The sequence below is a fragment of the Macrobrachium rosenbergii genome, chromosome 47 (assembly GCF_040412425.1).
Source record: "Macrobrachium rosenbergii isolate ZJJX-2024 chromosome 47, ASM4041242v1, whole genome shotgun sequence".
Classification (NCBI taxonomy): Eukaryota; Metazoa; Arthropoda; class Malacostraca; order Decapoda; family Palaemonidae; genus Macrobrachium; species Macrobrachium rosenbergii.
The window spans coordinates 23,150,624-23,175,623 of record NC_089787.1 but is presented as its reverse complement, the minus strand read 5'-3'; the positions used below and the strand labels follow the sequence as shown (position 1 = coordinate 23,175,623).

The window sequence follows — 25,000 nt, the reverse complement described above, 5'->3', positions numbered from 1 at the left end:
ATCTGGACGCTGCAGTAGAAAGTGATCCTTTAGCAGCTACCACCGCCCACTCGTTAAGTCGGGGGCATCAAGTGCCCTGATGCCCACATGCTCTTAGACACTTTTTTTTTCTCTTTACACGTCCGTTTGCCCACGCTAAACATGCCTTTCACTCTTGTATTCTGTATTCTTTGTACCTGTACGCTCGTTCCGCCTAACTAGGAGAATGAGCTTTCGAAATTCAACCTGTTTTGGTTCGCACAAAATATTTGCTGTTTTTGTTGATTGATTGTGTTTTCGTTTTGCTATGCAATGAGTTTGTTTCTGTTTGTTTCCGTTTGTTCGATCGTGATTTCGTCACGTCTCATCTTCAGGTTGATGAATATTGAGTTTAATAAAGTTGAATTTTGTCGTTTTAAAAAACCGGATTTTTAGCTAATTGTCATATTGATGATTAACTCCTAACCAGTTATTTCAGTGCGGATGTAGGTGTACTAAGCCTGCCACAATTATGTAACTCATGTACCGCGCTCTTGCTCACGCGCACGCCAAAACTTCGTACGCGTGAAATCTGTAATTAAAAAAAAATAATGTACATTACTCCCTTACAGGTTCTTAGCCAGCTATTTGAGTGCGATTGGAATTGTACTAAGCCTGCCCACTATTATGCAACACGGATTTCGCGCTCTTGCTCTCGCGCACGTCAAAGCTTCGTACGCGTACAATCTCTAATCTTAAAAACAAATCGCATTAATCCCTTACGAGTTGTTTTGTTTATCGTTTTACGTCATCCTGAAAGATAATGCCTCTGAATCACAGGGCGTTCGAGCCTGAAGCGGCGTTTTATAAATCTTCTTGTTTACATAACCTTCTTCTCGTCTCCTTATTGAAGAAACGTCAACCCACACCTCGCAAGGAATTGAACTGCAATCAAGCACGCAGCGAGTGGTAGCAGCAACGAGATGCAACAAAAATGGTGGGTAAAAAATGAATATACAGTTGGTAATAGCTGTGATTTACCTTACGGGCGAGAGGAGGAGAGACACGGAGCTGAGGAAAAACATAAATAAATATGGGAAAGGAAGCCTTTAAGCGTTTCATGACAGGGACGGGAATATTGCGCCGGGTATAACTGTGCGGCATCGATGCCCGTTATTTATGCCCGATTAAGTAGACAGACTGACAGACGGGAGAGAGAGAGAGAGAGAGAGAGAGAGAGAGAGAGAGAGAGAGAGAGAGAGAGAGAGAGAGACTGGAGGGTTTGGTTAAAGATGCTGGGCGTGAAACAGTAAATATGTTTGTTGTGAAAGGGTAACACTAAATTTGTACAATTAAAACAATGCTCTCTCTCTCTCTCTCTCTCTCTCTCTCTCTCTCTCTCGACGAGGAGAGAGAGAAGTGAGGATTGGGTAAAAGATGTCGATTGAGAAACAGTAAAACTAAATTTGCACAATTCAAACGACGTTCTCTCTCTCTCTCTCTCTCTCTCTCTCTCTCTCTCTCTCTCTCTCTCTCTCTCTCTCTCGACGAGAGAGAGAGAGTGGAGGATTGGGTAAAAGATGTCGATTGAGGAACAGTAAAGCTAAATTTGTACAATTCAAACGACGCTCTCTCTCTCTCTCTCTCTCTCTCTCTCTCTCTCTCTCTCTCTCTCTCTCTCTCTCATCCCATTTAAAAAAAAATTGCCAATATTTATAGCCAAATGATCATCCAAAAAACATATCCTAAAATGTAGTATAATGTAGTATAGTATCAATGCCTTCAAATATCTGATGTCATCCTATAGCAAAAAAAGAAATCATTACTGAATGTTTGCAAACATCTTCACAGGAGTGCAAACATCTCGAAATGTTTTCAAAACATCCCCTCCACGCTTTACATCGGGAGAATATATAGTATTTAGGTCAAAGGCCAAGCGCTGGGATCTATGAAGTAATTCAGCGCTGACACGGAAATTGACAGGAAAAGGTTTGAAAGGTGTAACAGGAGGAAAACCTCAAAGCAGTTTGGAGAGGGTGGAAAGTAAGATGGAAGAAAGAGAAAATAAAAGGAGGTACAGTAAAAGGAACGAAAGGGGTTATAGCAGCTAGGGGCCTAAGGAAGGCACGCTGCAATGAATCCTAAGTAATGTCTACAGTGCACCGCATGAGGTTGTAAATCTCCCTGGCATTATAAGCAATCAACGTCACACTTGATTTGATCTACCCTACGATGATTTCAGTTCACTGTACACGCAAACACATGTCTATAATGACTTCACAATATGTTTTCATTCACTTTCTCGTGTTTTCAGTCACCATTACAAATGTTCACAATCACCTTTCGGAAGTTTGGCGGTTTGATAAGTAGGTCAAAACGGGTCAATTTCCTGCTGACTTCTAAAACAACGCCCTCTGCCAATCGACGGAATAAAGTTATCACCATAATTGCTTGTTTCCTGTCTCTCTCTCTCTCTCTCTCTCTCTCACTTGGACCGTTATCTTCCTTTAGTACTTTATTGCTTTTTATCGATTAGCTCTTTATTTTTTGCCATTTTATTCTTTATCTAAATGTACGTATAATTCGCATGTGCATGCGTTTCTCTCTCTCTCTCTCTCTCTCTCTCTCTCTCTCTCTCTCTCTCTCTCTCTCTCTCTCTCTCCTATCGTTACCCTCCTTTATTCCATTATTACTCTTTATTTTCCTTCGCATTCTCTCGCAAATATCCTTCTATCTTCTTCTCTCTCTCTCTCTCTCTCTCTCTCTCTCTCATATCTGTCACTGACCCACCTTTAGTCCTTTTTTACTCGCTATCAATACTCTCTCTCTCTCTCTCTCTCTCTCTCTCTCTCTCTCTCTCTCTCTCTCTCTCTGTCGTTTTCTCCAAAACACCCCCTCCTTTCTTTCTCATATTTCCCATTTGTCTCTCTCTCTCTCTCTCTCTCTCTCTCTCTCTCTCTCCACGTGAATGCAAAAACCTCTTTGCATGCGTGCGTGCTTGAAGTTACGGTCCTTCGTGACAGAATACCCAATGTTTTTGTGTTTACCCTTGTACAGGTATCGCCACGCAGCACGAAGCTTAATGGGAGCGCCCTGCTGTGTGGACAAAAAGTATGAGTATACATTCATGCATACGTACATACTGTACATACATGCATACATACATACGTGCTGACATATATACATGTGCTAATTCAACGCTGGTGTTCGTTTTTGTAGTATACACATGTTAGTGGCAATTCAGTCTTTATTTCAAATCTTCTTAAAAAGGTACCAAGAAAAGTTTATATATTATGCTTTCGATGATTCTGTAAAAGATACACACAAACACTCATAAATATACATGTACAGTACATATTTACATATTTATATATACGTATTCAGTATATATATATATTCATATATATATATATATATATATATATATATATATATATATATATATATATATATATATATATATATATATATATATATATATATATCCTATATAGAAATAACCAACACAATCACGTATGGAACAGAAATAAATTTCTGACTCACATCAGGATCGAACCCAGGCAAGGGCGCTGCCCAATCGAACCCTTGCCTTTCAGAAAATATATATATATATATATATATATATATATATATATATATATATATATATATATATATATATATATATATAAAGATGTGAGTACATTTACGATCTCGGTAAAACCTGAGTTAACCTACGGCAGTTGACGATACAGTGCTTTCACGATCGGCAGACAGTGCGGTACTGTTATTGATAGTGAGGGGTGGGGGGGTACTAAACCACCTTGGGGTACGCCAACAATGCCATACCCAGGCCCTGCAGAGATCTCTGTGGTTGCTATTGAAAGCTCCTCTCTTCCAAGCTTAGTACTTTTGTTTCCTAAATCTTTGATCTGTTTTGAATAAGTATCACTATATGGACAAGCCATTCATGGATTACTTACAAGATCAGCTGATTTACTCACGCTACAGTTGCCACATATTGCTATTTAACGCAAGACGGAATGTAGATAAACATCGCTAAATGATGTGGAAACTATAAATATGTATAGTTGCCAGACATCTCTAATCGATATGAGGAATATTATTCTTATTCCCACTTTTATTAGTAATGTTTACAACACATTCTCAGCCGTAGCAGTTTCCACTTACAGCCATAATGTGTAGGAACTATAAATGAATATAGTTGCAGAGCCCTCTAATCGATATGTGGGGAAATAACATTCTTATTTCTACCATTATTTGTAATGTTTACATTCTAGCAGTTGCCACATCCCGCCATATAGTGAAATTTACATTCGCGCCATTATACAACGAATATCTGTGACCTATCGGAAGCTGCACACAGCGGTTATATAAACATCCGTTACGGGTCGAAGTCGTTAAACACGCGGGCACAGCTTGACCTGCGTTTGACCCTACGTCAGACAATCAGTTTTTATTCGTCTTTCAATCTCCATAATGATCGTCTATCGAGAGAATGTTATTTTATGATGCTAAGTGGTTGGTGTCAGCTTGTACTTCCTATGTAGGCCTATGTACAGTTAGTGCTTCCTATGTGGGACTATGTGCAGTTACTGATGGCACTATTATACATTTATACAGTTAATATTGTTGCCATTATACAGTTATACAGTTACTCTCTCTCTCTCTCTCTCTCTCTCTCTCTCTCTCTCTCTCCCTAAGTGCTGCTGTTTCTTGCATCATGTTCTAAAAATATGTCTCTTTGTTTAAACAACCACAATCTCTCTCTCTCTCTCTCTCTCTCTCTCTCTCTCTCTCTATATATATATATATATATATATATATATATATATATATATATATATATATATATATATACATACATATATATATATATATATATATATATATATATATATATATATATATATATATATATACACATATATCATGATTATCCTACCTCCTCTGGTTCGCATTCTCCCTAAAAATTATTCACACATGCAATTGCAAAACAGACCTAGTACGTTGCATTCATGTTGCAACGGTGACCGCTTAATAATTTCTTTTTTTAAACGGGGTCTGGATAGGTCAGTCGTGACCTCAGGATCACGTGACCTCGGACTAATTCTAAGAGACCTCGTGTCACTTGTATTAAAAAGTGGGTTATCTTGGACATTATCATATCAGAGCGAGAATGAGAGGATTGAAAGGTTCAAGAAAAGCTGATTGTTTGGGTGATAAGAATATGAATAGAAATGATAACGAAAAACAATGAAGAATGAATGATAGGGAAGAACAAATGTGTTGAGGATGATATATAATCAAATGGATAAGATTAGATGAGAGAGTGATAGGATTTTGAAGTGAAACAGAGAAACATCGACTCAGGCAGAGAAAATGCTAAAAAAAATTGAAATATACAATAAATAGGGTCAGATAGGGAATATTTTACAAAAAGGACCCGAGCTATATTGAAGGTTTTACTTGCTCTCTCTCTCTCTCTCTCTCTCTCTCTCTCTCTCTCTCTCCCCTTTTATTACTCTGGTAAACATGACATTAACATACAACTTAGCCAGCCATACAACAAGTGCAGCGGCAAACATTCTCTCTCTCTCTCTCTCTCTCTCTCTCTCTCTCTCTCTCTCTCTCTCTCTCTCTCAATTATTACTCTTGTAAACATGGCTTTAACTCTTAATATAGGCAACTACAAACAAACACAGTCGAATGACAGACATTCTACTCTCTCAATTATTACTCTACTAAACATGGCTCTCAATATAGGCAACTGTACGCAAACAGTCCAGTGACAAACATCTCTCTCTCTCTCTCTCTCTCTCTCTCTCTCTACAGCAACATCCGTGACCAGGCGTCGTCAGGTACTTTCACCAGCGGAGTAGAAAAGGCCGTGACTCCGAGGGGCGCCTCCTCTCGGTGCCAAGACACACAATGAGTCTAACGCGCGCGCGCGGGTGTGGGTGTACGTGAGTCTACAAATGAGAGTGTGTGTGTGTGTGTGTGTGTGTGTGTGTGTGTGTTTGTAAATCATTAACCTACAAAGTATAGAAGCCCCACTAATCCGCAATTCACCATGAGAATCTCGGTCGTCCTTGGCAAAGGAGCATCAATTTTCGGGAAGATCTTAGGAACCTACTAATTGTGAGAAAGACCTGGATTGGCCGACATTGAACTCGCCGACCCGCGGGTTAACGCGCATGATTTATTAGAGTGGTATCTCAACCTCTGACTCTATTTTTTGTACCACGTTTCTTTTTTTACTCCGCTGTAGTACTGTCAGTCACGGCCACGTCGCCGCCAATGTCAGATCCCGAGGGAAAACAAGGCAAACAACGCGTCAAGGAGAGATAAACAACGGAGGAGAGGTGATGCCCGCCAGAGACGAGAGAAGCATTGTTGCGCGCCAAAACTTTCCCGCCAAGGTGGCAATTTGAAACCGCCCTTGGGACGCCTTCAAATAGAACGCAGCGGTTAGCAAAATGCTTCTAATCTCTTCCCTCTGTTAAATAACTGAACGCATTTCACGGAATTAGTTCCGCGTCGGGAGAAATTGTTGTAGTCTTGATAACCCAAGGGCGTCTTCCGCCTTGGCGCCTCTATTATTATTCGTCTTGCAGAGCGATTTTTAAACTAAGCTTTCGAGAATGTTTGCGTTTGTTGAGGCAATCGGTCTACCGGTTCGCCGATGCAGAGTTACAATAACATGGGAAATAAGCTACTTCTTCTTCTTCTTCTGCTTCTGCTTCCGGTAAAACTAGACTTCGGTCTTAACTCTTTGTTCCATGGAAGGTCTTTCGAATAATTGCATGTATTCAAAGCTTTAGGTATATATACTGAGTTATATTGAATTCACCGTCCATTCTCATCTACCTATCTCATCTTGTGAGCATTTCTGCCGCGCTCGAGTGAGTATTTTGATTCTAGGCGAGTATTTAGGAGTACTGAAGTGTTCCTCTTCACGGAGGCCGATGGGGCAAGCAACCACAAGCCTTAAACGAGACTCAAAGGGCAGAGATAGCTGAAGAAATGTTTGCGCACAAGGAAAAATTTAACGAAAGGAAGGTTTGACTGCCAAACACCATTGCATTGGCTGTAGGTCTAGAGATATATTTTCATATTCATGCATCTATTTTTCCTAGCTTCGTGGCCTTAATGTTAACTCAAAAAAGGTGATATATACATAGCAATAAGTTGACGAAAGGAAGGTTTGACTGCTGAACACTACTGCATTGGCCGTAGGTCTAGAGATATATCTTGATATTCATGTAACTGTTTTTCATAGCTTCGTGGCCTAAATGTTATCGCAACAAAGGTCAATAAGTTAAAAAAAAAAAAAAAGGAATTAGGAGAATGAAGACGCCTAATACGCAGTCACTGTCGCCTAAAATAAATGCGTCTAATGATCGGCCACAGAGTTACCAAGAGCACCACTTCGCCAGCCACTTAAGAACCTCGAACATGGCCGAGTCGTGAGCTGCAACCATTCCATTTTAAAACAATCTACGGCAAAAATACCGGGTCTGGGCTACCTGAGGCTCTTATTTTGCTTTTGCTTGATCCGTTCTCTTGCGTTCTCGCGAGCGCTTTGTTTATTTACTGCTTTTTCAAGCCTTGAAAATGCTGTTCTTTTCGCCAACTTCTTTGTTTGCATATCCTCTTGCTCTCTCAATTTGTGGTAATACTTCTGGGGTCCTTCAGGGAAATCGTTTTGACAAGGGCGAACCTTCGTGTGTTTACCAGTGGCTGTTTATCTGTCGATTTGCTTGCTGACTGTTTTATGTTTAAGCGACCAGACGGCTGAACCAACCAAGTTTCTTATATGCAGTTTATTTTGTATTTTCAAAATAACTTCATGGATTTGGCACTTAATCAAATTTTGGAACTAGGTAACGAGTCAAGCTAATTTTCGATGAAGTAGACTATAATTCAAATTTCTTAACAAAGATTTTAAACGCCATTACTCTTAAGAAATTTGGACATGAGACAAATTCATTATAATGAAATTAGACCACAAATGAAAGACATCAATGAAATGATGTCCACAAATGAAAGACATCAATAAAATGATGTCCACAAATGAAAGACATCAATAAAATGATGCCCACAAATGAAAGACATCAACAAAATGATGTTCAAACTTCATTTCTACTGAATATTGGACTACTTCTCATTAGATTTCCAAAACAAAACTTAACTTCCAAAGACTATGGGACTAATTCTAATTGGCTTTCCAAGCAAATGCTTGCACTTCAAGCACCAAACTTGAACCAAAAACATCACGTGAATGATGTTCATATATCTTTTCGTTTTACGCTGTACGATCGCGCTATATCAGTTCGTTATAACCCCTTCTTCTCTTCCGATATGATGAAAATGGGAGTTTTTAAAAGTAGCATTCAGGGTGGTCCAGCTAAGGGCAGGTGATTAGGCCCAAAGCCATGTTTTATAGGGCGCTTTATAACCGAATAATTAGCCTATTGCTCTGTAGCTAGGCCTATAGTCCCTGTAGGAATGGTGCTGAGTGTGTTCGAGTTTCGATTCACGTGTAGATTTTCGAGAGAGAGAGAGAGAGAGAGAGATTAGGGGCACCAATAATGGGCACCTGGAACGTTAATGCCCCAGCACATTAACGAAAAGAGAAAAGTGATAGAAAGCTCCGAGGGTGGCGTTTCGGGGCAGCGCCCACAATGGGCGTAGTTGCCCTCGATGGAGTGGGACGGTTGCTGACTAGTGGACATGCCAGTGGGCGCTGTCCTGTACATGTTATTGTAGACCTATTCAGTAGTCATTTAACTGTGATCGAACACCTGCATTGCTTTACCCATTACACGAGTGGTTTCAATACGAACATAAAATTTCCACGTCATTTTACTTAAAGAACGAAGCCATATTCAGGTCTCTTGAACACATCGTCCACCTGACTTTAGTCACGAACGAAATCTTCCAAATCCTTTTGAACGAACCCAACAATGTTCATGCATCGTGAACGAACTTCTTCATTGTCTTTTAACTCTTTATGAATGAATCCATCGAAAGCCATATGAACGAACCTTTCCTTTGCCTTCCCTCATGAACGAATCCAAATATTATTCGCTCTTTAAAAATTTATCCAACAATGTCATAGGCCTACCTTATGAACGAACTCTTCAACTGTCTTTCCTCACGAACGAACGCTTTCCCTTTCGCACCACATGAACGAACCTTCCTATTGCCTTTCCTTATGAACGAACCCTTCCATTGCCCTTCCTTACTAACGAAACCTCCATTCATACCTCATGAACGAAACTTTCTCCATTCATACCTCATGAACGAACCCTTCTCTATTTACACCTAATAAACGAAACCGTCTCCATTAATACCTAATGAACGAACCCTTCCCCATTCATACCTAAAAACGAAACCTTCTCCATTCAAACCTAATGAACGAAACCGTCTCCATTCATACTTAATGAACGAAACCGTCTCGATTAACACCTAATGAACGAACCGTTCCCCGTTCATACCTAATGAACGAAACCCTTCCCCATTCACACCTAATGAACGAAACGTCAAGGGGCCTACCTTATGAGCGAACCTTCCAACTGTCTTTCCCCCCGAACAAAACCGTCTCCGTTCACACCTACTGAACGAACCGACCTAGACTCGTACTCATGAACGCACCTCGGAGCGACCATGTCTATACCTCATGGCGTTCGCTCATTTGTACCGGGGAATCATTAATATCTTCCCTTACAAAATGAGGTTTGTGTTAACCTGTAACCCGCTTCCCTATCAGACGATCTCCCGTTGTCCGAGGAATTCCGTTTCTTGCCCTAAATGGAGGGAGGAGGTTGTTTTTATAGTGTTTGTATGTAGAGATATAAGAGGCCGGTTAGCTATGACTTCTTTCCACGGGCGTGGATGGATATTATATATACGTACGTATACACACACACACACATATATATATATATATGTATGTATGTATATATGTACGTATGCATGTATAACTGAATCACGAAAATATGGAACGTGATGAATATATAAAGACAAAATCCATTGTTTCTCTTTCCTTCGTGGATGTTGTTTTTATAGATAGATAGATAGGTAGATAGATAGATAGATAGATAGATAGATAGATAGATAGATAGATAGATGCAAATAATATATATATATATATATATATATATATATATAATTTGACAAACAAAAACAGGAATATAAATAACAATTAAAAACATAAATAAGCAAATGAACAAAGAAATAACTAAATTAATTCATCTCTACACATAAATATAAACATCTTCACGAAAAAAGACTACATAAAAACACAAAAATAACAACAGACAAATTATAAAAACTCATAAGAAAAATATCCTACAGTAACAAATAGTTTTTAATCATAATTTCTGATTCGTGAATTTATTATGTTAAAATAAAAGTTGATAAATCTTTCTATCTATTTTTAAGACGAACTTCATGAGATCATCTGTCTTCGTAGACATTATTATTTTTCAAACCTTGCAATGTGATTCTTACAAGGTCACTCTCATGATAGGTTTCACTTTTAGATATTTCTCTCTTCCTTTGTTTATTAATTACCTCGTTCTTTCACCTCTCTCGTTATTTGTTTGCTGGTGTTTTTCAACATTCTAGCATACATGGTCACTGTTGATCATTTTCCACCTTGTTCTTTTATTATTTTCCATGTATTTTATGACTAATTATTCAGTTGAGGTTTTGTAAAATCCTGGGAGCTTCCAAAGAAAGCTGTCATCATTATTTTTATGCTTCATGAAAGTCGTATCAAGTAACTGAGCCGCATACTTTTGTTATTCAATAGTAAACTGGTTCACAGTTATTTTTAGAAAGTTTTGATTTAATAATGAAGTAAACAAAGATGTTTGTTATTGAGTACTAAACTGTTTTCCACTTTTTTGCATAAATTTCGATCTAATAATTAAGTAAACAAAGATATTTGTTACTGAATATCAAACTGCTTTTCACTTAGTTTTCTTAAGTTTAGATTGAATAATTATGCAAGCAAAGAGGTTTTTTAGTGAATACTAAACTGCTTTTCACTGATTCATAAATTTTGATTTATAATTAAGTAAACAAAGTTATTTGTTATTGAATATTAAAATGCTTTCCACTGTTTTCATAAATTTTCACTTAATAATGAAGTAAACAAAGTTATTTGTTATTGAATATTAAACTGCTTTTCACTGTTTTCATAAATTTTGATTTATAAGTAAGTAAACAAAGATATTTATAACCTTTATCTCTTCCAGGTGTGACCGAGCCCTTGCCAGCTGACCAGAAAGGCCAGAGTGTGAGACCTATTTCCTCTCCTCCTTCAGAGTCCTGAGGGCGAGATCCATTTCCTCCTCTCCAACTCCTCCTCCTCCTCCTCCTCCTCCTGAAGATGGACGTCCGAGCGTGGGAGGAGCAAACGAAGGCTTGAATGAAGGCGCCGGCGAAGGTCCACGATGCCCATGGTGCGGCCACCTCCCTCTGGCGCGCCCGAACCCCGCAGCCACGCCCGCGTCGCCCGCACGGAGTCCCTGAAGTCTGAGCGCTCCGACAAGCGGGTGTCCTTCAACAAGGACGTCGGGGTCAAGCACATCCCCAGAGGTCAGAAGACCCAGCAGTCTTCGTCGTCCTCCAGCTCCTCCAAGAACAACCTGATCCGGGCGGCGGCAACACCTCCTCCGGACGAATGGGCCAAGTGCTCCGAGGTGTACAGGGAACCGGTTAACCTCTCCTCCCAGGAGCTCGAGAAACAGGCGCAGGAGATCGTCAAGCTCCTGGACCACATCAACTGCGACTCCGCCCCCAACTCCCTGGCGTTCAACACGCGCTCCCTCGACAGGCCCTCCAAGAAGAACAACAACAAGAACACCAGCCACCACAACTACAACAACGTCGTGTTCAACAACAACGTCCGCAACAACAAGAACACCAATGTGCTGAACGGGGAGCCGCGCGGCCGTCCCAGAACTCTGCCCACGTCCCGCACAGCCAATCCCATCAACAGGAAGGTGAAAGGCGACGTCAACAGGGTACAGTCTCCCTCCCCGATACCGAACGGCGGTCCCCTAGCTCATCACCGACACAGGTCAGTTGACCACCTACCTGACACCGATCTGGACACACCCCCTCTTTCCCGTCGGGCTCATCATCTGGCAGGTCACAAGTCAGTGCCCGATCTCAATACCGTGTATTACGACAACAGGGACACCAACGACTACAAATACAAACAAGAACCTGGTGTGGGTTACAAAAGTGTTGATAACCTGTATGATGGTGATGAACCAGACACAGTGATTAGCTTTGGAAACAGCAAAGCAGGATACAAGTCTGTAGATAACCTCACAGAGGGAAATCAACTCTCTAGCAGGCGTCTCCAGGGATTCAAGTCAGTTGGCCACCTTCCTAGCGTAGCTCTTTCTGATACCGATACCGCTGAGATGACACACCACGAGCCATACAGGCCCAAGGTTGGCAACATCATTAAAAAGTTTAATGCAGAAGCCGAAGGGGTGAGAAGAGGTACGCACATGATGGACATGGGCACAGAGATGGAACCTGGCCACAGAGGAACTCTGGAGCCTGATCGTTACCGCAGCCACAATAATAATCAGCCTTTCAGTTACACAGGAACTGCTCCCCTGGCATCAGTACAGGCTGTGCGTCGACTGTCCCCACCAAGGGACCTACCTCGTCCTTCACCACCCAGAGAATCTCCTGCAAGGGATTTGCCTGTATATGCTCAAGTGAGCAAGAGAGACGGCCGTGCCCAAACTAACGGCCGGAGAGAAATGGATAGAAATTATCGCAACACCCGTCAGGAAAGAGAATATTCTGCTAAGATCATTATTACTGATAGTGATCATCGCCCTCCATACCAGGACTATGATGATCATAGCCCTTACCGTGATACATCACCAAAGAATAATTATCAAGATGAGGATGATGATGCCTACGAAAGCTATCAAGTTCCAGAGGATAATCTTAGGCGCTTACTGCATGACGATTTAATGCCACAGCGCATGCTGAGCTCTGAAGATCTGCTTGATGAATACAAGGAACTCTCTAATAACAATATCAACATGTCATCTGTGGGTGTCCAAACTGATGCACTCCCAAAAGCCCCATCGAGGTCACGTAAAACATCAAAGAGCCCAGCTCCATCTCCAACTCGGCAAATTCCATCTCAGGTTCAGAAACAATCAATGCAAAGGCAACAGCAGAACCACCACCACATGAAGAAACAAGAGTTTAGCCATCATCAGAATGTGCGCTCAGATTATTCTGTCAATCATCATTCAGGTTCAACAATTCACAACAACCTTACATCTGCCTCACTCGTCAGGCAAGTGAACCATGGATTTGGCCGGACAGACCGCTCCCCCTCTCCACCACCAAGAGTTTCAGCAACTCGTCAGCCACGAAGAAATGTGGTGCCACTGTTGTCTGACACATCTGACTCAGAGGCAGAACACCGCCGTCAGCCCTTCGATCCATTAGCTAGAATTCGTGATCAGGTCATGCAGCGAGAAAAACTGCAAGAGGAAGAGGAAGAAGAGGAGGAAGCCAGACATGGACGTATAATAAAAGATTCGAGTGTGATGCCTTACAAAGCAGAAGAAATGACACCACTCACTATTGATGAAGTGGATGCTTTAAGCTTGATAATGGAGGACACAGGACGCAAGAAGCTAGTGGTTTCAAATCAGGCTCAGAGTAATACAGTCACCCGGGTTTCCAACCATCATTCACGTCGATCGGAGACCATCACTGAACAGCACCACTCACACAGTTCAAAAGACAGTCTCTCTCGCCCACAGAAACCACCCAGGGAGAAGAACCACATGCCCAGAGAATCCACCCCAACTCGCAAAGAGCCATCAACGCTTGAAAAGAACAAGAAAAACAACATAGAAAAGGAGCGCGCGAACAAGGTGGCTAAACAGAAAGAGGAGAAGAAAGAGAAGAAGAAGAAGAGAATCAAGATCAAGTTCTTCTATGACCCTCGGCCGCAAGATGATCCAAGTGTCGATCCTCTCGCTCGCTTCACGGAGTTCCGTGGCAGCTCCTCAGAGGAGCGGAATTCTCCTCGCGATGAGCGAGAAGACCGCCGAGACAGAAAGGAGGAGATAAAGGATGAGTACCACAATGAGAGAGTCACAACCCAGAGGGAAGAGTACCACTCAGACCGCCGAGAACGAGATGACTACAGCCGCCATCGACGAGGTCTTCCAGACGTGCTAGAGCACGAAGACACCACGGACGGCCTGCAAGAGAGGCGCTCGGCTTCCCGTGAGAGGCTAGACACCACACCGCGACCTAACAAACGAGGCTCCAGAGAGACCAGGGACTCGAAATCAAGTCGCGAGCAGTCTCACGAGTCTCTCAACAGCTACAACAACAAGAGGAGAGACTCCAAGGACTCCAGAGACTCACGCGACAACCGCACGAGAGAGTCGCGCAGCCGGTCTCGAGACGACCGCGTCTCCTACGACGAATCCGCAGACGAACGAAGGAACTACGAACACAACGAGCGAAGCGTCGACAGGGATTACAGCGACAATGATGAGAGAGGGTCTCCCGACGGGAGGCCAGGGCGTAGCCTGAGCGACAAGTACCGCAGTGGGCCCCTGTACGATCCTCCTGAAGAAGAAAACTCACCATCCCCTGAGATACCAGTGACTGAGGTAACTATAGAGAGTTGAAATACTCATGATTTGTTTTAGGTCATTCAGTTAACTCTTTCAAGAACAGCACCCATAAACAGTTACCATAAATTTTTTAAATTTAACCTCAAGTGAATAGCAGGTTTCTTTAACTAATAAGAGACAAAATACAACAGCTTAGAAGAATAATAATATTAATATTTATGTGGGAAACACTTAAGCCCTTTTAATTCACTCTTCTTTGTCGCTTTAAGTTTCAAAATTAATCTCAAAAAGGGTGATTCTGAATAACTTCCCTACAAAAATAATAGTTAAATGACTCATTATGACATTCTTAAACTCAAATTCAACTGCTGAAATTCACACTTTCGCTCTGAAGCCTTAAAAAATATTGTAATAATTTGTAGATTATGGAGTATTGGGCTATATAAGTTTCTAGCCAGAGTACACTTGAATTTGAAAACGAACACAAGGAAATAATTTGAAAGTGTTGAATAACTATATGTTTTACTTTTAATGCTTGTGGTTGTATGATTGATTGTCCCTCATTCAATAACAAAGAGTATTTATAAATACAAACACTATGAGGCCCACATAAATACATAAGGGCTAAGGAAGTTCTATCGCTAAAGCAATAAATACTGTGCTATTAATTCCCTCACCTGTAAATGCTGCAGTCACAGCATTAATAGTTACATGATTAGATACTAGGGGATAGCTGTTTCTCAGTCTGACAACTTACTTTCCTTCTAAATCGTCCAGACCATATTTAAAATATCCTCTCCTTTGAAACTACCCTGGAAAGATCATTTTTGCCAATGATCTCTTACTGTCTTGAGATCATAGGAACAAGAGCATCACCTCACCTACTCTTGCTGAATACTCTTCACTGTTGTCAGGTGGACGAGAATCGTCCAGATCAGATTTAAAATTTTAAAATGCCACCCCATTTGAGCATGTTGCTATCTGAAGGTAATCCTGAGAGATCTACTGTTGTCTGAAGACGACAGGAACCTGAAGGTCATCTCAACCACCCTTTCTAAATAGATGTTAACTTTCAGGAGGACGAGAAGCAGCAGAAGATCATGAGGCAAAGGAAGAAGTTCTTCTCGGTCCTGAGAAGTGATGGCAGATCATCAAGTCCCCCCAAGGCCGTCCCGCCCAAATCTAAGACGACCGCCCAGCCTTCCCCAGTTCGAAGTAACAAGAAAGGCCCCGCGCCCACGCATCCTCCTCCTGCCAGCTCTCCCAGCGGAGAGAAGGCCAAAGAGAAGGTTTGTATAGCTGTCGCTTTCTTCTAAGTGAAATACTTCAGATTCGTTTAGCTGTAGCGTGATCATATTTCCCTCTATAAGCACGACTGATAGCAATTATTGTAATCTATTATTTCTGTATAAAAAATAAAATATGTCTTCACTTTATTCTCATTAGCAATGAGTGAAGACCCTACTGTTTGTGATCTGTTCTTCTGAATTCAAAATTATGTAACCAAGATTAAAAGCTGAGTTAATCCCAGTCGAATTATCATTTTTTTTTTTTTCAAAAAAAAATTTTATGTTATTTTTCAGAGGGGTCCAGTTAATTTTAGTACAGCTTTTACGATCTAAGAGTATCATTTGTAGTTGTGAAATAAGTCAAATTAATCCGACTTTATAGATCTTAGAAGGGAGGAAGAGCTTTATTACATATATAATCTTAAGTCTGTTAAAAAATATAGGATATTCTCTATGTCATCTGAGATTTCAAATCTTGTAACTTCTTAGAATGAAAGATCTTAATACCATCTAGAGATAAGTTACAGCCAATAAAAAAAAAAGTTGTATAGCCACCTGCAGAGCTAGTCACAGTTATTGCAAATCATCCTTAACAAATAATTTGCCATTAATATATAATTCAGGCTATGTCTACTTAAGATAGTTTTGTATATAAGAAACTAGTGTATAATACACAAGGGCTGCCATGTTCAGCTCTACTGTACTCTTCACTGCACCTTCTATTTTTCTTTCCAGAACCTATACCCACCTTTTGCTTCATTCATATAAAAAGATGTATGAATATTTATATGACTGCCATCGTTTAATCACCTCAGGTCCCCCATTCATGAGATCAGATTATTTTCACTAATTTTTTATGTGTGTACTTCTTTATCCATGACCACAGACTGTAGATAAAAAGATCCCTGTGATATCTTTTTTATAAACCCCTCAATTCGTATCTTTCCCACACTGTCCCCCATTGAAGAAAAATATAAGCATGGCCGCATGAACTTCCTGCTAACAGCATGTTTCAAATACAGTCTGTGATTGGTTAGATCGGCTGGCTCAGAAGTCATGATTGCCTCAGAATTTGATGTGAGCAGGTCACTCCCCACTCTCTTTTTTGGGAGGACCACTTGAGGTCTTGCTGTACCTGGGGATATAGGCTAGGCTAGTTGCTGGGTCGTTTTATCTGGGTGTAAATTGGACTCAGTTGGTTTTGCTTGATTTTGTGTGCATGTGATTGTACGCAGAGATGGGTACAGATACTGTAAGATGATTGTTAATGGCTAAATATTGCAACAAAAAATGAATTTAAAAGTTAAATACATTTACCGTAAACTCTAATGTCACGTCGTTTCAGTATATTCATACATCATAAAAATGAGAAACATAAAAATCAAATTACTGAATATTTCCAACACTGCAGAAGTGAAAATCAATGCGGCATATATCTCACATCTTTCAATGTGCTCAGAAACAGGAGATTAAACTATTCAAAATGAAACAAACCTCCTGATTCTTCCATCCTAAACCTTAGCCTCTAGATATTTTAAAACTACGTGAGATGTACCTGTCATATCTGGTGTCATGAAGAGTCAAAGTCTCAAATAACCAATCAGATATTATAACTTTGAAAAGTGGATTAGCCCAGGAAAAAATTAAATGAAAAGATGTTCTCCTGTGGCTGTTAACTGACGTTTTTTGTTGTGCTTGGTAAAAAAATTATTGTTGAATACTGTACCAGCGTCCAGATCAGTGTTCTTATCTTAAATGTGCCGTAAAATGTATTAGAAGCAATGCTTTTGTAATTGCTAAATAGGTATAAAAGAAATGGCGCATTTAAATACAATAAATAGACTCTTTGATAAAATATATATCAACAGTGCTTAAAAACAATTTGTAACTATGTGTACATTATAAAGTATTACTGACCATCTCTGATCGTACATACAATCAGTACATTTGCTCTACTCGAGTGCGAATGCGACTGTATTTGTAGTGATGAAATATAGGCCTGCTTTGAATAGAAGTTTGTTACATCTCGACGTGCCAAGAAACCTATTTCTGAGTTAAACGTTTTTTCACACATGAAATTTCACACGCCCCCCAAAAATGTTAAAACTAGCCAGCAAATATATACATATACATATGATACAGATGCATATATAATATATAAATATAGAGTATATATATTCAGACCCCTCATTCTTTCTACCTAAAACAAATTGCCTTCATGAATTTACAAAGAAAAATTGATCTCTGGAGTTTCAATACCCGTAAATTTTTGCCTTGTTAATTGAAAGCCCCCAATTTAATAATAATATTAACCATTTCAAAGCATTTACAAGTAGAAATATTATCTCAGTTTCTGGTTATTAGGACATGAGTGTGGTAGCTGAATGAACATGTAGAAAGCCCAGTTTGGTTGTGTGTGTGAGATTCTTATAGATAAACCTTTCAATACGAAAAAAAAAATGTATGAGGAGGTGAAAAGTGCACATGGGCCTATTTCTGGTGAAGAGTTCACATAGGCCTATTTCTGGTGAGGTGTGCACATGGACCTATTTCTTGAGAGAACTGGCACAGCATGATGTCCAAAATGATTTTATTCTCACCAAAACCCTCCTCTCTCTCTTCCAAACCTTGGCTCTTAACCCCCGCCCCCAACTTCCTTCAGACTCCTGCAAAGAAGAAGCCACCTAAGAAGAAGCGCGCCTGGCCGTGGGCGCTTCTGGGTCTGCGAGGGGGAGGCCGCGGGCAGAGCCACGGCTCTCAGGCGGGAGGACCGGCATCTGGAAAGGCCGCCGTGTCTCCCAGCAGGGTGTCCTCGAGAGCCTCTTCCCGGGCCTCCTCACGCAGCTCCCACCGGCCACGCAGACCCAGCGTCAGAGCCTCCAAGATCCACCGTGAAGTGAGTCCCCCATCGCCCTTCCTTCCTTCCTTCCAAGCCCTGTACCATACGTCCGTGTCTTTTCTTGCCCACACCCTTCTTCTTCTTCTTCTGCCTTCTGTTTCCTATGCTTTCCTTCTAACACCTTCGGTTGTAAATCCATCTGACCTGACTGTCTGATACACACGAGAGAAATCTCTGAGAAATCACTTGGATTTACATATCTGAAGGGGGATGCGCAGACTCTTTTCGTTTTTAAGAATTACGTGTAGATTCGTAAGGTAAGAGACAATGTTTCATACGAGAAACTAGATCTAATGACTCCTCCATCCACAGGACACTGTAGAAGCTGAGAGTAGATACCTATTACTGTGTGGGCAGAGCATGCTCTGATTGCTTTGCATAGTGCTGGTACTGGTTGATCTTTGAGCTTGATACACATATCTGGTACATCACTAACAACACCTGTTCCAGGGTAATTTTGTTGAAATTAATGGGAATAACAATGGTCTGAAGGTATTCTGTATCTTGACTTATTCTTGTGGCTAAAACTAATGAATGTTTATTTTCAGGGCCCTCCAGTCTGGTTTAACAGAGAGCGGGAGGAGGCTGACGAAGGTTCTCCACCACCTTCACAACAGTGGGAGAGCTCAACTCTCAATCGTGCTGAGTTGAGAGCTAGAAAAGACACCAGGCAAGGGGACAGCCGAGGTTATTCGACAACACAGAGAACTACTACTGCTCGAAAATACTCTGCTGAGTCGTCAGCTTCATCTGGAGCACCACCACCTCAAAGGGTTGCCCGCACCACAAGCTTCAAACATCGCTATTTTGGAGACACTGATATCGAAAGCAATCGTGGTGGAGTAAATGCAGTTCCTGATTATCGTAGTTTACCAAACCGAGCATCGAGGTCTGCTCACAAGAATGCTGGAAAAAGTAGAAGGACTGCTACAGGACCAAGAGGAATGTCCCCACCTGTTGTAGGATCTGCAGGAAGCTCACTTCAAAGCAGTGAGAGTGAAGTAGATAGCCATGGAGGATCTCACGCCTCACGTGCATCTAAGGCCTCTCATGTGTCAACTGGCTCTAATAGATCTGTTTATTTGCACGCCACTGCTGTAGCTGACATTCCCGTTCGACGTGGACCAGACGAAACTCCAAGTGAACGTGCCATGAGCCGCCAGACGAAAAAGGTCTCAAAATCATTTTCAATGCTCGCCCCATGGAAGCCCCGCCACTATCGGGAGAGGTACGAGGTCGACTATGAGAACCATGAAGCCCATGATAACAAAGGGGAAGCTAACAACAGCAAAGGTGCTCTGCCACCAAGACCACCAAGGCGTCAAGCCAATGACAGCCACGATAAGAAAGTAAACAGGTCACAGAGTATGTATAAAGATTCCCGCCTGGCTGGGTGGTTGAGGCGAAGAAGAAACAAAGAAGCCAAAGGTATCTGACATCAAGAGACATCATCATCTAGCACAGCTCCACATCATACTAGAGGAATCCTAAGACATAGTTCTTGAAAAGACTCATCTGCAATGTTCCAAGACGCGACTCAAGTATGTGCATTGTGAAAAATGAACAACAGCTCACTCCAGGTGCCCTTTCTTACAAGTTTGCTTTTCAGTGCATCAGACAACTTATTCAACATTCTTCGCTTTATAATCTACCTGCTCTCTCACTATAACTTCTTGCATTGATACCAGAAGAGCTCTGTGTCGCTTTGACCCACTAATCACCGTACAGACCCCATCGCTGCTTTTTTTGTAGAATATTTGTGTTCCATCTAACAAACTTAGACTCAATCCTGTCATGTAATTTTCGGAGTTACGTTTCAGGATTATCCAAAAAAATGGCAAAAAAAAATTGCATTTGCTCTGAGGTCACGAATGTTGTAGTCTCTGCATATGCCTAAATTCTTGATCGTGACCTCCCTGTTCTGAAGTACAGACTAGCAACACAGGTTCCTGTACTTGAGGAATGTCATGGAGTTTGCTGAAAAGCTGACTGTATATTCATCAATTTTACACCACGATCAAAGCGCGTGTTGGTGCCATGTGTGATATGTCAGTAAAAAAGTAGATCATCATCTTTCGTCCTGTCTTAGGCTATTTTATCGTTTCCACTTGTATTTTTTAGTGTTTTCGTCCTCGTCTTGAATGACCTATGTACTCAAGTGAATTTCTAGTTCATGTGGGCTAAACCTGTGCCATCAAATGCAAATTCGTACGTTATCTTTGACAGATACAAGTGAATTATTCCAGTGATTACATGATGTATTGCAATTTGAAAATTGGCAATGCCTGGCAAGACTTTTGCATGTCTTAATTTTCTACTGATGGTATAGATGTTGATGTCTACCAGTAAAGAGACAACTACAAATACAGTGAATTTAAACCAAAGTTTCTTATGTGAGATTAAATACTTAACAATCTTGTCATGACAAAAAATAAATAATTTCTTCTTGTGACGGTATAAGTATGCTCAAATTCATAAAGGCATGAAACTGCCTATTTAGAGTGAAAGACATTTATTATGAAAAACTTATATGAGTGAGTTATTCACACTGATCAGATAAAGGGCACAGTAGAGAAATAACTGAATGAAGGAAAGTTTTACTAATAAAACCAAACCTAAGAGGTTTATGCAGGCTGAAGTACCATTCAGCCTAACATGCATTCCATACGTTTACATTCCGCACGTCAACATTTCCATATGCCAAGTGGTGAGCAAACTGTGATCACGTCTATCTGTGCTTTACTGATGCCTCAAGTTGAGCTCAACTGGCATAGCATTGTAAAACTTTGTATAGCTTAAGATAAGCCTTTTCTGAGTTCATCATAAGAGGGATTTAAAAACATGGAATGTAAGTCTCGATTCTGTATTTGTCCCAAGTTGCTTCAAAGATGTCAGACCCCGGGGTGAGCTCCTAGAGCCATGGTTATTTTGTACTAGCTTTTGTCCTTAACAGTTATTTTACGCTGGTTATGACCACCTGCAGTTTCAATGATCAGCAGACTTTAAAATACAAACTGCTGCACATTGGTAAGAAGGTGAGAAGTTACAAGAAGACAGCTATCTGCTTCTATTTGACACAAAAATATGACTCTAACTGAACTTTTTTTGGCTTGGCTGTTTATACACTCAATCGTTTATTTGTAATAGATGTACTATTTCTGCGATAACTCATCTAACGCATACACAAACTTACTTTTACCTCTTATGTGAATATTTTGTCATATTTCTATAAAATATATATATATATGCATATAGTATATGTGAGTGTTGCCATACTTGGCCGGAGCATCTGATGATATGACATGAGACTGTAAGAGTAGATCTGTTTCCAGAATGTGTCGAGGTTTGTAATTCTGGCATAAGGTTGTAGTATATTCAATCTGATGTGACTTTTGATTGCTCTAAAAGCCAAATACTCAACGCCTCGAAAAACTGTATAGGATTGTACCTCGTTTTCTACTCCTAGAGATTGTGAGGTCTCGGCATGCATTTAAGGACGATCGTAACTTTAAATTTTAGGTTGACAGACATCGGAAACATCTCTCTTAGACTCTCGTACTTATCCATCAGTCTCTGCCAACAAAAAATGTATAGATTTCAGCTGAAGATATAATCAAAAGATGTTATATTACTGATTGTGATGTTGCCTTCCTATTATACATTATATAAATACTATATTCATTAAAAGATGATAAGACAGCCCTTGTTTACAAGGGCTTCAGCACAGGGTTGTACCCTGTGTTTCATTCCTCTGTGTTGTAACATGTAAGCGAGTCAAGACAGCTTCCGTAACGATGAGGTTTAGTCACCATCTTAAGGCCGCCACTGACGCTCAGTTATACCTGCGCAGTTTTGCCTGCACAGTCAGTCAGTGCGGGTAAAACTGAACCCACTAACGTTCAGTTTTACCTCCACAGGCCAACTGAGCAGGCATACCTGCACAGGTATAAATGCATTAGTGGAGGTCTTTACACATTCTAGGGTTATTCCCAGTTGTGGATGGACATCTTTCAAATGGTACACTAACAGTGACTACTGGATACCAGTACCGCATCCAAGGTGCTTTCTGAAATATTGTTGTTCTGGTACAGATTGTATACCGGTGAATCTTAACTCCACTTGGACAGTTCTTTTGTTTTTGTATACTAATCTTTAAATAAAAATTTTTTTTCAGTTATCTTGTGACTGACTCTTTATACACTGTAAAAGTTGACTTGTATATGTATGCTCCATTTTTTTGTAGTGTCAGCGTAACACACTAAGGTCTCAGTCATAGCTGTTTCAATGCCAAATGCCATGTACACTGTAAATAATCATAATAAATACCTTTTAACTTTAAACTTGATGTGTATTCTATTCGTAACCTACTACAAAAATTAGGATATCCGATAAATTCTCTAAAACTTTCGGAATGGTGGTAACCTTAATCTGGGCCTTACACTACCTGTTTATGCAACCTACTTGAGTGACTCTGGTACACTTCTAGAGTGGGTTATTTCTTCAGTTATGAAATTCCTATTCAGTTTTGTGGAAGATAAATTATTATCATTATTCTCAAAGTTTGCCTACTCTTGTGGACCAAGCTACAATGAAAATTACTGCCTAGGTAAAGCTTTCACCAGATAAGGTCCACAAGTGTCAAAAATGGAAAAAAAATGCAGACGAGAGAAGAGCAGCTCTGAAGTCAACTTCTGAAGCTCAAAGTAAACTACATGAAATGCTTTGTACATTACATGCTCTTGTCACTGTATTCTTGTTAAATTTTTTATTGTCTCAACATTTCCATTATCTATAAAACTGGGGAAAACTGCTCTGAAGACAACACTTATGAACGAAGCCACGCGGAAAAATAATTTATTTTTGTCCTTCAAGGAAAATTGTCTTGGTCTTGTATTGCCATTTTAGGTTAACAGAGACAAAATCTCAGGATATAACATTACAAACCAATTACCCAGGACGAAATAATGTAAATTCATTCCCATTTGGAACAGAGTTTTCTAAAAGCTTTGGTGAACTCCTTTTAAACAGTCTATCCTAATGCGTCCTAAGTGAAAAATTGCACTTTCAGGTGAAACTTCCAGAGGATTAAGAGATCATACAGTATTGAAGAGATGCAGAAAGCTTTAGAAAGTAACCTGACAAGGAATCACTTCCAGAAGACTGGAATTCATTGACCAATTCAGGTCAATTCACTCAAAAAGAACAAGGAACAAGAAAAGGTCATGGGAATGTCCTGCCAGTCTGCCCCGCCAACTTATTTTGCACATTGGTTTCTCTCCTTTACAGCTAAATGATTACCCACCACTCACTGAGCGTGGTTACACTTCTGATAGGCAATTGTGAGAATGGCCAGAGAAAGGAAAACGAATGTAACAGGAGGCCTCTTCCAGCTATCGTTTTCACCCTCCATCATTCCAGAGGCAGGGCTGTTGTGTCCTTCAAAAATGAGATCCAATTTTCCCTTCCTACTTTACTGTTTCTATCAGACCAGGACCAGATTACATTTTTACTGCCGGGAACTCCTTCTGTAGCCTTTTCTACACGTACTATTGCAGACACAACTCCACCGAGTTTAAGGAAAGCCTCATAACACCCAACAGTCCACCACTTTCTGCACTACTCTGTGAGAATCAGCACTCCGACTTTATTTTTTTCAGAATCAGGCAATCTTCCATCTTTTAAGAAAGAGGGCACTCACTTTTTTAGGTTATTGCTTTATAGCGAATGGGCTAAATACACCAGGGTGTCAATTTACCTGCCTCTGCATTTAAAAAATATCTAAATATGTAACCTAATCACATGTTACTGTAAAATTAATAATTTTATTGTTAGTATCATTATAATTTTTCCCCTATAAACACACATAGGCCTACACACACACACTGATATTGCCCCGACTGCATTGCAGTGGCAGAAAAAAAGCATCTCTATATGTTGCCATCAATAACATCCAAACTATTCAATAAAAAAACAATGAAATTAACTGTGAACACTCACCAACACCTCTCCTCTCCAATGAACAAGTACTTGGTGGGATGCCCTCTGTAGGGCCTAAGCATCATCCTTTCAGGCCCTGGTACTTGCATAAAAAACGGGTCCCTCGCCCCCCAACACTCTAGCATAAAAACTGCACTAATCTAAGCTAACCTAACCTAGGGGCATGGCATCGGACGGGTTGGTATCGTTCTCGGCTA

The 25,000-nt window shown here is 40.6% G+C and overlaps 1 protein-coding gene across 2 annotated transcripts in view; it reads left to right on the top strand.

The window, feature by feature from the left end:
- Positions 1-23,146, top strand: part of LOC136830639 (zinc finger CCCH domain-containing protein 13-like) — a 245,317-nt gene extending 222,171 nt beyond the window's left edge. Inside the window, exons 4-7 of one of the 2 annotated variants that reach the window (XM_067090220.1) lie at positions 11,229-14,654; positions 15,695-15,907; positions 18,570-18,803; positions 19,355-23,146. In XM_067090220.1, the coding sequence (XP_066946321.1) occupies positions 11,427-14,654; positions 15,695-15,907; positions 18,570-18,803; positions 19,355-20,242 (4,563 nt within the window). In that variant the 5' untranslated portion in view covers positions 11,229-11,426 and the 3' untranslated portion in view covers positions 20,243-23,146. The remainder of the gene's footprint in view (positions 1-11,228; positions 14,655-15,694; positions 15,908-18,569; positions 18,804-19,354) is intronic. The other variant, XM_067090221.1, reaches the window with a different exon arrangement.
- Positions 23,147-25,000: the final 1,854 nt, after the last annotated feature.